This window comes from Malaclemys terrapin, chromosome 24 (assembly GCF_027887155.1).
Source record: "Malaclemys terrapin pileata isolate rMalTer1 chromosome 24, rMalTer1.hap1, whole genome shotgun sequence".
NCBI lineage: Eukaryota > Metazoa > Chordata > Testudines > Emydidae > Malaclemys > Malaclemys terrapin.
Genome location: NC_071528.1, coordinates 17,342,810 through 17,358,853, shown reverse-complemented (window position 1 = coordinate 17,358,853; position 16,044 = coordinate 17,342,810). Strand labels below are relative to the sequence as shown.

Sequence of the window (16,044 nt, the reverse complement as noted above, 5' to 3'; positions counted from 1 at the left end):
CAGCAAGGACAAGTGCAGAGTCCTGCACTTAGGACGGAAGAATCCCATGCACTGCTACAGACTAGGGACTGAGTGGCTAGGCAGCAGTTCTGCAGAAAAGGACCTAGGGGTTACAGTGGACGAGAAGCTGGATATGAGTCGACAGTGTGGCCTTGTTGCCAAGAAGGCTAACGGCATTTTGGGCTGTATAAGCATTGCCAGCAGATCGAGGGACATGATCATTCCCCTCTATTCTGCATTGGTGAGGCCTCATTGGGAGTACTGTGTCCAGTTTTGGGCCCCACACTACAAGAAGGATGTGGAAAAATTGGAAAGAGTCCAGCGGAGGGCAACAAAAATGATTAGGGGGCTGGAGCAGATGACTTATGAGGAAAGGCTGAGGGAACTGGGATTGTTTAGTCTGCAGAAGAGAAGAATGAGGGGGGACTTGATAGCTGCTTTCAACTACCTGAAAGGGGGTTCCAAAGAGGATGGATCTAGACTGTTCTCAGTGGTACCAGATGACAGAACAAGGAGTAATGGTCTCAAGTTGAGGGAGGTTTAGGTTGGCTATTAGGAAAAACTTTTTCACTAGGAGGGTGGTGAAGCACTGGAATGGGTTACCTAGGGAGGCGATGGAATCTCCTTCCTTAGAGGTTTTTAAGGTCAGGCTTGACAAAGCCCTGGCTGGGATGATTTAGTTGGGGTTTGGCCCTGCTTTGAGCAAGGGGTTGGACTAGATGACCTCCTGAGGTCCTTCCAACCCTGATATTCTAAGAAAATCAGTCCCACCCTCCAATTGTTCTCTCCCTGGTGCGTGAGCTTTTAACTTCCCCCATCCCCAACTGCCAAGTCTCCTGTTCTGAATGCCGTCTATGGCATTTTCACACAACACCCACTGTTCCTGGACCCTGCTCTGTGACAGCTTCTTTAGTGCCTGTGAGGAAAATTTAGCTCTGCCCCTCACTTCTGAGCCATTCCCACTTCCCAGCATATCTGCCTGGTCAGATGGAATCCTTGTATTTAAGACAGAGACAGTTAGGTGGAGATCTCCTAGGACCCGAGAAAATTGTTCCAGAAAAAGGAGGGCAGAGTTAAGGTGTGTAGCCCTAAGGATTAATCTGCTTGTCTGTATAAATATATCTTTCTTATAAAATGAGTATTTGATGCATTAGATTTATAGATTTTTATATTAAAAGTAAGTTTAGCTGTCATGCAAGAGACCTACCTACTAACCCACCCCAAATCAGGCTACAGGCGTAGGCATCTCTACTGTGGATTGCTTGAGCTTCTGGCACTTAAGAGGTTTTTTGAACTACAGTATTTTATATTCCCAGCCATAACTATTTACCAAAGTGTTTTTTTTTTTTTTTTTTTTCCCCCTGGGAATACTGAAAGTCTTGCTGTGTCTCAGCAGGCTGCTTTTAAAACATTGTGTGTGAATTTCTGTGGTATGGTTTTCAAATTGTCTGTTCTGCATTATGCAGGTTGAAAGCAAAAGAGGAGGAATGGCGGGAAGCCCAGCAGGGCTTCAACAAGATCTGGCGGGAGCAGTATGAGAAGGCGTACTTAAAGTCCCTTGACCACCAGGCTGTCAACTTTAAACAAAATGACACCAAAGCCCTGCGCTCCAAGAGCTTGCTGAATGAGATTGAGAGCGTCTACGATGAGGTGTATATGTTAACAAACAATCGATCCTGTCTGTTTATATTGTTCTGTATTATGGTAATGCCCAGAAGTTCAGATCAGAATTGGGTCCCTGTTGTGGGAAGCGCTGTACAAACATAGAGGAAGATACCATCCCTACCTACCCTGAAGAGCTCATAATTTAAGATGACAAGAGTGGGTGAGAAGAATGCTCGAAAATATATATAACTTGTAGATAAAGATGTAAGAAAGATAGCATATGTAATCCCATAAATATCCCCTTTCCTCCTCTGTCCCCCAGCCTAGCCATTAACACTTGGCGTGTGTGTGTGTGTGTGTGTGTGTTGTGGTGGGAATGGCTCTTGAGGCTGGATTGGAAGGGTCTGACTGGTTTGTCTCTTGATGACAGCACCAGGAGCAGCATTCAGAGGGGAGAGGTGCCACCACGAACGAGCCTCACCTCATCTTCATCTATGAGGATAAACAGATTCTAGAAGATGCGGCTTCGCTCATTAGCTACTATGGGAAACGACAGCCCACTATCCAGAAGGAAGATCAGGCCACCATTCGGCAAATAGTGCATCACTTTGTACCGCAGCTGTTTTTCTCTCCGCTCCCGGACCACAGTATTTCTGAAGAGTCGACTGATGAGGACCGAGAAAACCATCAGGGACAGAACCTGGATGCTCCTGAGCTACGAAAGAAACATGTGCCTGGGCCTCCAAGCAGCCCTCTGGAGGAGAAAGCTGGCTTCTGTGACGCCGCTGCTGCTGAGCCTCACAAAACTCTGGACGACGTTTATAGTCTGTTCTTTGCCAATAATAATTGGTATTTCTTCCTCCGCCTTCACCAGACTCTCTGCTCCAGGCTCTTAAAGATTTATCGTCAGGCTCAGAAGCAGCTTCTAGAGTATCGGACTGAAAAGGAGAGGGAAAAACTCCTCTGTGAGGGAAGGAAAGAAAAGTCCAATGATCCAGCCATGGAACTGAGATTGAAACAACCAAGTAAGAGCATTCTGCAGTCTGGAAATTATTTTGCTGTTAGCATTCTGAGTGCCTTATGCAGAGGCCACTTGCAATGACTGAGACCAGCTGGCATGAATATGAGGAATATAGATACTGAGACCTCTCCAGTGTCTGAGAATTATGGATTTATAACTAATGTTACCTGCATGTATTAACCAGGATAGTTAGGGGATAACTTACAAGTCAAGGGACACATTTTTGTTCATTTAGACCTCTACAAGCCCATTGGCTGTTGTTCGATATATACCTTATGTCTTCTATGTAGGTATTTCTAGAACATGGGAAAATACTGTTATGAAGTGTCTTGGAGTTTGTTGCTTACATTTAAAATACATACACGTGTGAGAGTTGAGTCAAGCACTGCCCCAGTGACCATTTCAGATAGTCACACTGTTCTCATGGGGTCTTCCGTGTGCTGTCAGTGGCATCTGGAAAGATGTGGTTGGTGCTGCACTTGAAGTGTCTTGCTTGTGTCTAAAAAATATTCTTGGTGCCAAATGTCCTAGATCTAGAGCAGTTATCTCTTCTGTTCCCTGTCTCGGGGCCACCCTCTGCCTCCTGTATGCAGTGACTGCTGTTTTCTCCTGCCCAGGTGAGGTGGAGTTGGAGGAATACTACCCAGCATTCTTGGATATGGTGAGAAGTTTGCTGGATGGGAACATTGACCCCACGCAGTACGAGGATACTCTGAGGGAGATGTTCACTATCCACGCCTACATCGGCTTCACCATGGACAAGCTGGTGCAGAATATTGTCCGCCAGGTAATTGTCTCTCAAATCATCTCTTAGTGCTTCCACAGCGCAGTTGGTGGACAGCCCCTCCTTGTCCTATTGATAAACAGGTCTGTCTGTGCGTATGAGAGAGCTCGCAAAGGTGAGGGTAAAGGTGAAGAGGAACTTCGCCTTGGAGTGACACTTGGAATGTATCTCCTGGTGAGACAGGCATTCAGCTCTCCGTTTCCCTCCCTGTCTCTCCCTAGCTTAAAAATCCTGAGTATCACAGTTTAAAGGAATTGGCATTTGAAAATCTAGGCCTCTGGACTTGCAGCTTCTAAAAGCTTCAGTATTCCCTCTTTGTTTTATATAGTACCATTAGGGTTACAAGGTATCCTAAAAACATAAGAAGCCAAGATTTCTCCTGAGGTGTTTATACAACTGTTAGGTGGTGGTGGAAAAAAGGCAGAGGAAATAGTCAAAGGAAACGACTATTGGTAAAAACAGGAGAAAATGCAGTTTGTGAGCTGAAATTCCTATGGCCAGTTAACTTACGACTACACATCTCATTGATTTCTTTGCTGGTGACACTTGACTGTCCCCACCAGAGCCATTGGGAAGCTCTGATTACGAGTTGAATTAGACGATTCGCACTCACTATATTATCAAGCTCTCCATTACCACTTTAGCAATTAGATGTTTAAACAAATGCTTTGCCTTGACTGCCCCTTGCTCCCTCTGTTACATTCATTGCAAAATGGGAGAGGGTGACAGAGGTAAGGGAGTAGTGTGGGTTGCACCAGTGTATGTAACACTCTTGCTAGAAACTTGCTGACTCCCTTTTCTCTTGATAATAGCTTCACCATCTTGTGAGTGATGATATCTGCCTGAAGGTTGTAGAGCTCTACTTAAGTGAAAGAAAGCGAGGTGCTGCTGGAGGCAACCTATCCTCCAGGTGTGTCCGGGCAGCCAAGGAGACCAGCTATCAGTGGAAGGCTGAGCGCTGCATGGCAGATGAGAACTGCTTCAAGGTGAGAGCTTGCTTCAGGGGAATTACCCACAGCAGAGGGGAACCAGACTGGGGTGGTGCAGACAGCAGCAGTCTGATGCTCTCCTGATAGCCCATCTCCCAAGAGATGAGCCAAATCCTGTTACTTAGGGCCAGGGGAGTTTAATTTATCTCTTGGATCAGATGGCTGGGGAGTTTTCCTATCTTTGTAGCTCCTAGCCAAGGAGGCTGTGACCAGGCGCCCGCCAGAGAGTTTGCTCCTATTCAGACACACAGGAAGCCATTGAGTGAATATATTACTTTTCAGATAGTTCCATGGGGGCATGTGGCACTTTGGAGGCAAATAAAAAGACAAAGCTCTTTCCTGACAGGGCAGCGGGCAAGGAGAGGGCTTCTGCCCTCTCGGCACAGCATGAATGCTGGCTGCGCTCAGATCTAGGCAAGTCCAAAAGGGCGTGGTGAGTTTCAGTGCTAGGGTTAAAGTTTGGAGGCTTTGTGGACAGTGAATTTCAAGGAAGGATTTGAATGTGGAAGAATGGAGTCTTAAGGCATCTTTGCAGAGGGCCCAGGAGGTTAGTTCCAGGGGGACTGGTGGGGAGGCAGAGGGAAGAGATGGTGCTTATAGTAGCCAGTACAGGTGTTAACCAAAGTTTGGGAGCGTGGTTCTAATAATAAAGATTGAATTAAGAGGAAAGTCTTGTAGAGGAAGGACAGGCAGCATTTGGCAACAGTTTGGACAGGCATGAGTAAGTGTGAGAGAAGCCTGATATAACATCAGGGTGGTGAGGAGGATAGAGGAGCAGTTAGCAGTATTGGAGGGCGAAGGGTCAGGAGGAGGACTGGAAGGAAGGATGGAGCTTTGTTTTGATGTATTAAGTTTGAGGAGTTACTGTCCCAAGGGTGATGGGGCAGGCAGAGAAGGAGGGAACACCCAGGGTGAGTGGGGGAGGGCAGAGCTTGAGAGGTTGAAGGAATATCTGCATAAAGGTGGTATTGAAATCCCCAAAGAGACCGTGTAGAGGAATGGAGAAAGTGGTAGCAAGAACTGAGCCTAGGTTTGTGTGTGGTCAAGCATCAGGGTGCCATGTTGTATATTCACCTCTTCTCCAATCTGTCATGTTCAGCTGAATTTCCATGAAAATTCAGCACACTGATCTGGGCTCCTGCCCAGCTCTGGAGGCTGCAGGTGACGTCCCCTGTGTCTCACTTCATTACAGGTAATGTTTCTTCAGAGGAAAGGGCAGGTGATCATGACCATCGAGCTACTAGACACAGAAGAAACCCAAACAGAAGACCCTATGGAGGTTCAGGTAATTAAGGTGCAAGGACTATGGAATTGCCACTGTGACAAAGGAGGTTGCCAGGAATTTCCTTCCATTTCATTCCAAATTGGGGGACAGGCTTTCCCAGGACATTGAGTGCACTTGGGGTAGAGCATGTGGAGGACTGTGTGTCCTTGATATAGAGGCTGCTGATACAGACGTGGATTTAAACGCAAATTGGCTCTGGGTGGTTGGGTTAGGTACAGGCAGCTTTAAAAGCAGCCTAGAAATACACTGTTAGGGCAACTGAGTTTATTCTGACTGGGGAGATATGACTTGGAAACGGTCTTTCTTGTATAGCACTTGGCTAACTACATGGAACAGTACGTTGGGGTGGAGGGCGTCCCAAACAACCAGAACGATGGCTTCTTACTGAAACCGGTCTTTCTGCAAAGGTGAGCTCTCCCCTTTCCCTGGTGTCTTGCCCACAACAGCTGGTTCTGCTGCTGCCCTGTGTGTTGAGATTATTTTGGTTCTATTCCTGTCTGGAAGAGTCCCTTAAAATTTTATTTCTCTTGCACTTTCCAGTCTTAGCAACTCAAAACCAATATACTGTACACACTGTTCCAGAGAAATACAGGCATTCTGGGGTGCAGGTTTGCAGCCAGTGTGTGGCGCTCTGCACAAGGGCATTGAGGGCAGCACTCAGGTTTTCACAGACTACAGAGTGTACAATAAGGAGAAGAGAGTAGGACTGTCTTCTAAGCAGTCCCTCCTTTGGGGGGGAATTTAAGGCCTAATCCCTTCTGCACTTCATCACAAAAGTGCCCCAACCTTGGGGGTAAGGGGATGGTCTGGAAGCAAAGTTCCTGGGAAGAGCCAGGCATAGGAATGTGAATTTCATGCTCTGATCTTTAGTGACTAGGAGGGTGGAAGCTGAATAGCCAGGGATTTTAAAGTATAATACTTGGTTTTGTCCTAGGAACCTTAAAAAATTCCGCAAGTGGCAATGCAAGCAAGTGAGAGCTCTACGGAGTGAAGTGAAGAGTTCCTGGAAGAGGCTGATCGGGGTGGAGAGTGCATGCAACATGGACTGCAGGTTCAGGCTCAACACCCACAAAATGATGTTCATCATGAACTCTGAGGATTACATGTACAGGCGTGGTACTCTCTCCCGAGCCAAGCAGGTGCATGTCCTGTTATTCTCTCAACAGCTCAGGCACTGGCAGAGATGGGGAACTTGAACTGCGAGACCTGCAGTGACAGGAGTCTCGTGGCTGAATTCCTACAGACTGCTTCCTGGAGTTACATCTCCACATTGGCTGAAATAGCAAAGGAATTCGTAAATGCTGTATAGTTTAGTTTACTGGGCATAGCTTTACCATGCAAGCTGCACAGGAGGATAGTTCCATTTAAGAAGCAGAAGCCTCTAGAGGCAGGTATAAGGGATATGTGCTTCTCTGGTTGTTTTAAAGCATGAATGTCTCAAGTGTCCAGAGAACTGAAGATTTAACCTTCTCCCCTATGAGCCTTTCAGTGACCTTTCCTGTCCTTGTCTCAGGTGCAGCCCATGGTTCTGCTCAAGCACCACCAGCAGTTTGAAGAGTGGCACAGCAGGTGGCTAGAAGAGAATGTTACAGTGGAGGCAGCAGAACTGGTTCAAGACTGGCTCATGGGCGATGAGGACGAGGACATGGTCCCATGCAAAACAACTTGTGAGACGGTGAATGTCCATGGGGTCCCCGTGAATAGATACAGAGTCCAGTACAGTCGCCGTCCAGCCTCACCATGAGCAGAGACTCGTCCCCGTGACCATGCCAAGCAGGAGCTTTGCCGGCAAAACACTTTTACTCTGAGACTAGTGGTGGGAATGCAATGTATGTATTAATGATATTTATCCAAACAGCATTTTACTTTGGGTTATGATGTATTTTCCATATGGCATAGAACTGTCTCCTCGCAGTGTAATCCTCCAGGCTATGTCCTCGTGAAGAGAGCTAAAGCCATTCCCGGAAGAGGGCTCTTAGCATTGCCACTCTGTACGGTAGCTTTCTAGCGTCAGCCTACCACAAGTCAGCCGGCGCGGGAAAGGCCGAGCAAGGTGGGCTGGCTACTTGGGGGGTGCCAAGTGCTCAGCTCCAGAAGGGCTGCCAATGGCTGCTGCGTTGGAGGGACAGGCCACGCTGGCCTGGCTGCTTGCAGGGTGGCTGAGGGGGCTGCATGCTCTAGCCAGTGTAGAGCATGATGGGGGCTAGAGCGGACACTGGCAGCTGCTTCCTCTTTTTGAAGTGTTTGATGTTTCATGTCCCTCTGCATTTCATGCCATGCCTCAGTCTGCAGAACTTCTTAATAGAACCCCTCAGGGCCAGTGGGCCCGGAGCACTCGGCACAGATCACTGGCTTTGCCATGGGTGCGGGTACTCAATTGCGTTATCAGTTCAGACGAACGAGGCTATGAATGCCGCGTGCATTACTGCTGCTGTGGTGAGGAAATGCCAAATCTCGAGGCATCGAGGGAAATGAGACTCTCGACTTTTAAAACAGCTAGATTGGCGAAGGGTTTCAGAACAGGTGCTAATCAGAAATGGCTCCGTGGGCTGCATTGCTGAGCAAGTGAGCCCAGGCACATTCTCTGCCTCTGCAGAGAATTCTGTATTGGATCCCCTGTCAATCTTTATAAAACTGTGTCATGCTGCAATATCCTGCCTTCTCATTTCAGGAACTGCTTGAAGCTGGAATAAAATCCATGAGGAGGTCTGGGTTTTTTGTTTGTGTTTTGCATGCTGATTGACAGCCTCTGGAGACTGTATGTTGCAGACACATATCTTAGTACTGCTGGGATAATAACACTTACAAAGTGGATCAGTAGATGGAGCTCTTAAAGCATGTTTGCATTGGCTTGGAGGGTTTCCTAGATGCTGCTCTTTTGCTGATGTCTGTACAGATGCTCTCTTTTGCAGTGACGCACAGAAATGTGTATTCCGAGGAGGATTCTGTCCAGGCTTAAGCAGTGTAGACAAGCTATTCCATTGACACTTTCTGCACCTCCTCCTGAACTCTGCCCCCCCACCCCAAAAAAAACAACCACCCACCCACCATGCTCCGAACCACACAGAACTCTACATTCGTCTTCTGACTTAAACCTAGCAAAAGGACCAGAAAGTTCAGAGTCAAGGCAGCCCTGCAGCCCCATCCTCAGTTCACTTGTGTATTGCAGGAGCCTGGGAATAGCACATAATCCTGTGTAAAATACGTGGTGTCATGAGGCAAATCTAGCTTCTTTTCAGCCCTGACTCCAAGGTCTCCTGGCCTTTGTGGGGGAATTGGACCCCCTAATGTGTTTGTTTCTGTGGTTTGGTTTTTATGGTTATAATTTCTGCTGGACCCAAGTAGCAGCCTATGGGAGTCGTGCTGTGTTTACCCCACTGTACTGCATTTGGTTTTGCAGTTGTCTCACTTGACAGCAGAAGAAATGGGCCATTTGTGCACATTTGACCTAAACCTGTACCAGTTGTTTCTTTTTTGCAAGATAATCTGTGACCGTTTGGCATTTGTGCCCACATGCACATCCATTGCCAGCAGTGCGCTTTGTACCATGAACCCAGATTCTCATTGTCCAGGGCTCAGCTGATGCCAGTGGCAGAAATGATATGAAGGTTTTTTTCAAAGCCCTTGACTTGTTTTAGGTAAGGGATGGAGCTCTGTAAGAGGTTAGGATAGATCTGACTAGTGCAACATCCTCTTTTCCTCTACACAGCTCTACAAATGCACCTCAGTCCTGTTCAACACTCTGCTGTCTCAAGCAGAGATGACCAACTGTGCCAAATTTTGTTATGGTTTTGTGATACAGACAAATGTTTACTAGAAAGTAGCTTGCAACTTGTGGCTTAAAATGCAATTGATTCTAAGTCTCCCAGGGTGCGTAAGGCTAATACACGCATGGACCCTGGTCAGTCTCCCCAACATTTTTAAGTGTACTTCAGGTATTTTTAAGCATCCTTATTTTGTAAACCTTAATTTATAATCTGAATGGATTAAGTGAGAATTTCATCCTTTACAGCACTATTGTCTCAAATGTGATAGTAGCAAATGATGTGAATGAAACAAGTGGGTGGTGCCAATGTGTTTGAGAGCGGCCTGCTAACATTTGAGATTTCAGCATTTGAAGGCTGTCTATCTTCTAGCATGAAATTGATTAAAGAAAGTTTGTTCTTCCATTTTTTTGAAGGATCTTTGCTTTGGGGCTTGTAATTGCTTTGCCAGCTCTTTGAATGTAGTTTTTTTAATATTTATTTGCACATTCAAGTAAAATAAAATATTGATTTTAAAAGTCAGCAGCTCTCACTGAGTTCTCTGTTTTAAGTGAATTTAGAGCTGGTGACAGCCCTGGAGACTGAAGACTCATTTCTAACTATAGAACAGCCTGATAACAGGCTATACAGATGTCTATAAAGGCAGGTGCAGGACAGCCAGTGCCACCTTGTGATCTGGATATCTGTTTGTTGTCGCCTGCACCGAGACTTCCAATTCACTTAATACTGGCCAATAGGCTGTCCTCAAAAAGGAAACAACTTGTGGCCATTAGCATCTTGGGCTGGTTTTGTGTGACTAGACTAGAGGTTCTTGCTGCTACTCCATTACCAGTGCCAACCATTCTACTTATCTCATCTATAAAAACACTGCTTTTCTGGATCTGACTAGCAGTTGTATGTAGGGGCTGGTGCCTTGAGTATTTGACTTTCCTTGGTCTACCCCAAACAGGGCCGGCACCAGCTTGGCAAGCAGGTGCTTGGGGCAGCCGCTCGGGAGTGGGGCGGCACCTCCAGCTATTTGGCGGCAATTCGGTGGACGGTCCCTCACTCCCGCTGGGAGCGAAGGACCTTCCGCTGAATTGCCGCCGCAAATCACGATCGCGGCTTTTTTTTTTTTTTTTTGGCTGGAGCCGGCCCTGATGCCAAAAGTGATGGTGCCATGGTTTCTGGGTTTCATTTTCAAGTGCCAGTGAAAAGTGGAAACATTTATTTGGCTTTAAATACTCTGGCCAAAATGTTCCCTTCACAGAGAGCTGGGGGCATTCGACCCATCTAAAAATCAGGCCACTTCTTTAAGTGTAAGAGATGATTTAGGTGCCTAACTTTAAATCACCCAAGCTTGAAAATCTGAGCCATTGTCTGCATGAATGAAACATCACTGTAAAAAAGGCTAATGCAATCCTAGGATGCAGCAGGCAAGGTATTTCCAGTAGAGATATAGAAGTGTTATTACCATCATATAAGATGATACGAGACCCCTCATCTGCAATACTGTCCAATTCTGATCTCCCATATTTAAGAAAGATCAATTCAAACTGGAGACGGGTGCAGAGAAGGGCTACTAGGATGTTCAGAGGAATGAAGAACCTGCCTTAATCAGAGGAGACTTCAGGAGCTACCTTGTTTAGCCTAACAAAACGAAGGCTGAGGGGAGATATAATTGCTCTCTATAAATACATCAGTGGGATAAACACCGGGGGGGGGAGTTATTTCAGTTAAGGGCCAATATTGGGACAAGAACAAACGGATATAAATGACCAACAAATTTAGGCTTTACATTAGACAAAAGTTTCTAAGGAGTCAAGTTCTGGAACAGCCTTCTAAGGGGAGTAATGGGGGCAAAAAACCTAACTTGTTTCAAGACTGAGCTTGATACATTTATGGAGAAGGTGGTATTATAAGGTTGCCTACAGTGGCAGTGGCCCATCTGTGACTGCAATTAGCAAATATCCCCAATGGCAGGAGATGGGACACAGTAGTAACTCAGAGCCCTCCCTCCTCCTCCAGAGAATTCTTTCCCAGGTGTCTGGCTGGTGGGTCTCAGGATCTCGCTGATCACCATATCCGGGGTGGGGAAGGAATTTTTCCCCAGATTAGAGGGGCAGAGACCCTAGGTGGGAAGTTATCGTCCTCTACAACGTGGGGCACAGGTCATTTAGGGGTTTGAACTAGAGTGAATGGTGGCTTCTCTGTAACTTGAAGTCTTTAAATTAAGATTTGAGGACTTCAGTAACTCAGCCAGAGGTTACTATTACAGGAGTAGATTGGTGAGGTTCTGTGGCAGCAGATCTGACTAGATAAGGGGTAGGTAACCTATGGCACGTGTGCCGAAGGCGGCACGCGAGCTGATTTTCAGTGGCACTCATACTGCCTGGGTCTTGACCACCAGTCCAGGGGGCTCTGCATTTTAAATTAATTTTACATGAAGCTTCTTAAACATTTTAAAAACCTTATTTACAACAATAGTTTAGTTATATATTATAGACTTATAGAAAGAGACTTTCTAAAAACATTAAAATGTATTACTGGCACGCGAAACCTTAAATTAGAGTGAATAAATGAAGACTCGGTACACCACTTCTGAAAGGTTGCTGACCCCTGGACTAGATCATGATGGTCCCTTCTGGCCTTAAAGACTGAGGCTGTGAATCACAAAACAAGTGTCCTTCAGCCCGTCTGGCTATCTGTAATACCTTGCGCCTCACATTCATAATGTTTTTTATCCTCAGGACACCATCACAAGGTAGAGAAGTACTATTGGCTTCATTTTACAGACAGAAACTGAAGCTCAGAGATTAGTGACTTGACCAGTGCCACCCAGGGAATCTGTGGCAGAGCAGAGAATTGAACCTAGGTCTACTGAATCCTTGGGTGGTATATTATGACTGGATCATTCTTCCTGGTCAGACGTGGCCATTACCACAGATCTGGTATTGAAAGAACAGACTAAAATTGTCTCCCCTTTTGCTGTGTATTATAATAGTAATATTCTCTATTATTTCCTCCTCTGAGCACTTGCCTATTAGACTAAAATGCTGCAAGTATAAATGTCACTTGGTTGCAGCGCTGCTACAAGCAGGATCCTCTAGTATCTCTCAGACCCTAAAACAGACATTATATACTGTGTTTTGTTTAAGTGCTAAATGCAATTAAAGTATTTTTCAGTCCAGGTCCAGTCTGCTTGGAGCCCATCTCTCTAGTCCAGTATCTGGGAGCTTTAATCATACTCTTCTGCAGCTCCTGCTCTGTAAAACGGGATGTGGTTAGCCTTTCTGGAACCTGCCTGCTAGCCATTTTGTTTTCTAGTGTAGGCTGCCAAGGCTCTGTTAGAGCTAAGCAAAGATGGCCTGAGATGGAGAAAGCAAAGAGCCCATGAGGTGGCACAATCGCTCTATGAAAAGGCAGCTTTTTAAAGGAAAGTGACTTTAAAAAAAAAAAAAAGCTCTGCAGAACTCACTGCACAAACTACTGTTTGTTTCCAGCAGCACCCACCTGGTGCTAGGTGCTGCACAAACATGATCCGATCCTGGCTCCCTAAGAGCTTACATGCTAAATTAACCTCTGAAGCTAAATAAAAGAGGGATTCAATAAAGTTACTTCAGTTCACAAGTCTTTGGAACATGTGCTTAAATTTATTGCAATAAACTGCAATCATGAAAATAGTCTGTCACCTCTGGCCTTCCCAAATTCCTGCATAACAACAGAGGTAACTATCTTCCCAGTGAGCTCTAGCTAACAAAAGAATTAATGTATATTTTTGCAAAGGAAGCTGCAGTGATGTGACCCAGATCTGAAAGGAGTTTCCTTTACATCATTCTTAATACTTCAGTTGCCATAACAAAATGGAACTGTCCTTTTTTGTTCAGTGTATGATTTGCTCACAAGGAAACAAGCTGTTTTTCTGTTTCTCCTATAGATAATCCTCTGATGCATAAACTGCATGGGATAATTTGACAAAAAAAATACAGGGTTGGTGCCTGCGAGGACACAATACACTTTATACAAAGGCCTCCTCTCAGAAATCTTGGCCATCTTACAAAGAAAATGTCCCCCAGGCTCCAAGGGAGGGAATAGGCGCTCTGAAGGGACAGCCAGATCCTGACATCATCCAGTGCAGTCTGAGCTCAGACAGAAATCTCATCAAGTGAGCAACTTTAATGGCAAAGAACAAAATTTGTTTAAAAACATTTTTCTTGATAGTTGGATGAAATAGGCATGAATTATTTTCTAATTCAAACAAATGGGAAACACTAAAGGGAGTAGCTGGACTCTGTTTAATACTTTGCTTTTTATTTTACATGTTCCTGTACTATATGCTGCAAACTCCTAGCAGAAAGCATGAGCCCGTGAGCACGCAGGAATGACCTAGGAACTCCTCCTCCCCCGGACAGTAAAATGGGATTATTCCTTCACACACAGTAGTTAACTCCAGTGCAATGCTAGGTGACTTTGTCTTAATCAAATCAGGCAGCCATTCCACTTTGCCCTTATCATGTAAGTTACAGCTTGGTCTGCAATCACAACCTATGTGAATTCTAGAGCTTGATCGAACCCCAAATAGCAGCTGCTTTGCACAGTTAGTGCTGCCAAGAAACCCAGCTCATCTGGAAGTGTCTGTGTCAGGGAGGGAATGCCCCATCCCAAAGGCCTTGTGTCTACAGACAGGAAATTGACCTGCAGGACGGTTCTGGAATAACTCGCCTCCTTTAGCTGGACACAGCACTGGGACAATTACTCTGCTTTGCAACCAGAGTAATCATTCTACAATAAAATCACTTTTATTTTAGAACAGAGTCCAACCAGGAATTATTCCCCCACGTAGACAAGCCCAAAGTCTGTGAGCTCCCATCCAAGGTAAAAGACACTAGCAACGAACAAGGGCTTTACTCTTTCTAAACATTTATATTAGGGAAGTGGGTAGAGGCCAAGGTCCTGTATGCTCCAAAAAGGTGGTAAATGGCAGTCTCTGCCCCCAAAGAGCTCCACTAAAAGCCAGAGCCTACTGGGTGTTACACTTACTGTGCCTTGGCTTCTTGAGTGTTAGCTCTTTGGGCACATCTTATGATGTTTCCCAATCAAGGAGCAGTGAATACTGAGGTTGCTGCAGTTTTCAGTAGGTGAGGGTCACACAAATTATTGCAGGTCTGTGGCCTCTATATTTACCATGTTCCTCTTCCCACCTCCTTTAAATAAATCCATCTGCACGCACTCTCCCTGCCTGGGACCTGGATGGGGTCCTTGGTTCAAACTGAGTGAGATCACGAAGGGTCAGTTTACATGTCTAATCCTGTTGCCATATCAACAGCTACCAGAAGCAAATTCTATAAAGGAAATGCCAATTGAACAGCAACACCCCAGCAGTGGCCTGCATCCTGGAGCTGCTTCCTGGGGAGGGTTATGTTGGGAGTGTCATTCTATGGCCTCTCGTTCTTACTTACAGGAGCCTGGACTCCACCTGGGAATCAGAGACTGAAAAAGATTTGGTGTCATGGTAGATAATCAGCTGAACATGAGTTTACAGCAACACTGTAAAGGGCTATTGCAACCATTGGATGAGTAGACAGGGGAGTCTCAAGTGGGAGAAGAGAGGTTATTTTGCTTTGGTATTTGGTGCTGCAACTGCTGCCGGAATATTGTGTCCCGTTCTGGTGCCCCCAATTCAAGGATGTTGATTCAGTGGAGAGGGTTCAGAGATGAGCCATGAGAATGATTGAGCATCTTTATAAGGCATGTTCTTTAATCTATTTAGCTTCAAAGAGATGAAGGGGTGAGATGATTACAGTCTATAACCTGTACCCTCTACCGGGGGAACAATAATTTCATAATTGGCTCTTCAATCTAGCAGAGAAAGGCATAACATGATCTAAGGACTGGAAGTTGAAACTAGACAAATTCAGACTGGAAATAATGGATACATTTTTAAATGGTGCGTAATTAACTACTAGAACAACTTGCCAAGGGTTGTGATGGATTTTACAGCATTGACATTGTTAAAAAAATCAAGATTGGATGTTTTTCTGAACAATTGGCTCTAGGAATTATTTTGGGGATCTATGGCCTGTGTTATACAGGTGCTCAGACTAGATCACAATAGTCCCTTCTGGCCTTGGAAGCTATTGAATACTGGGGAAAAAATCCAGCAAACCAGAGTGAAGACAAATGGCTGGCTGGTGGGTTTGGGTCAGAACAGGGACCGTGGCTCTAGGGTGATGCGTGCTTTAGGATCAGTTATTAGTTACTCTGCGCTAGAGCTGTGCAGGGCACTTTACTCTGCAGAGAATGATTGAATCCTAGTCCCAAGGCACTTACAATCAATAGGCAACTGCAGGTTGGGGATTGGGTGTAGGATGGGGGAGGGTGTCTGGGGAAAGACCACAGAGTCACAGCCTAAGCCAGGGGTTTGCAACCTTTTTTCATTTGCAGATGCCCTAACTACTTAGAATGGAGGTGCAGACCCCTTTGGAAATCTCAGACATAGTCTGCGGACTGCTGGGGTTCCGCGGATCACAGGTTGTAACTCACTGGCCTAAGCAGTCAAGGAGGCTGATACAAAGTAGTACACAGGGAACATTTTACATGCCCAAGACCACCTTCTC

The 16,044-nt window shown here is 45.7% G+C and overlaps 1 protein-coding gene across 2 annotated transcripts in view; it reads left to right on the top strand.

Moving 5' to 3' along the window:
• SIN3B (SIN3 transcription regulator family member B) overlaps window positions 1-9,970 on the top strand; it is a 29,838-nt gene extending 19,868 nt beyond the window's left edge. For both annotated transcript variants that reach the window (XM_054013517.1, XM_054013518.1), the window contains exons 12-19: window positions 1,467-1,650; window positions 2,036-2,630; window positions 3,244-3,413; window positions 4,223-4,396; window positions 5,592-5,684; window positions 5,997-6,091; window positions 6,619-6,823; window positions 7,198-9,970. In XM_054013517.1, the coding sequence (XP_053869492.1) occupies window positions 1,467-1,650; window positions 2,036-2,630; window positions 3,244-3,413; window positions 4,223-4,396; window positions 5,592-5,684; window positions 5,997-6,091; window positions 6,619-6,823; window positions 7,198-7,428 (1,747 nt within the window). In that variant the 3' untranslated portion in view covers window positions 7,429-9,970. The remainder of the gene's footprint in view (window positions 1-1,466; window positions 1,651-2,035; window positions 2,631-3,243; window positions 3,414-4,222; window positions 4,397-5,591; window positions 5,685-5,996; window positions 6,092-6,618; window positions 6,824-7,197) is intronic.
• Window positions 9,971-16,044: the final 6,074 nt, after the last annotated feature.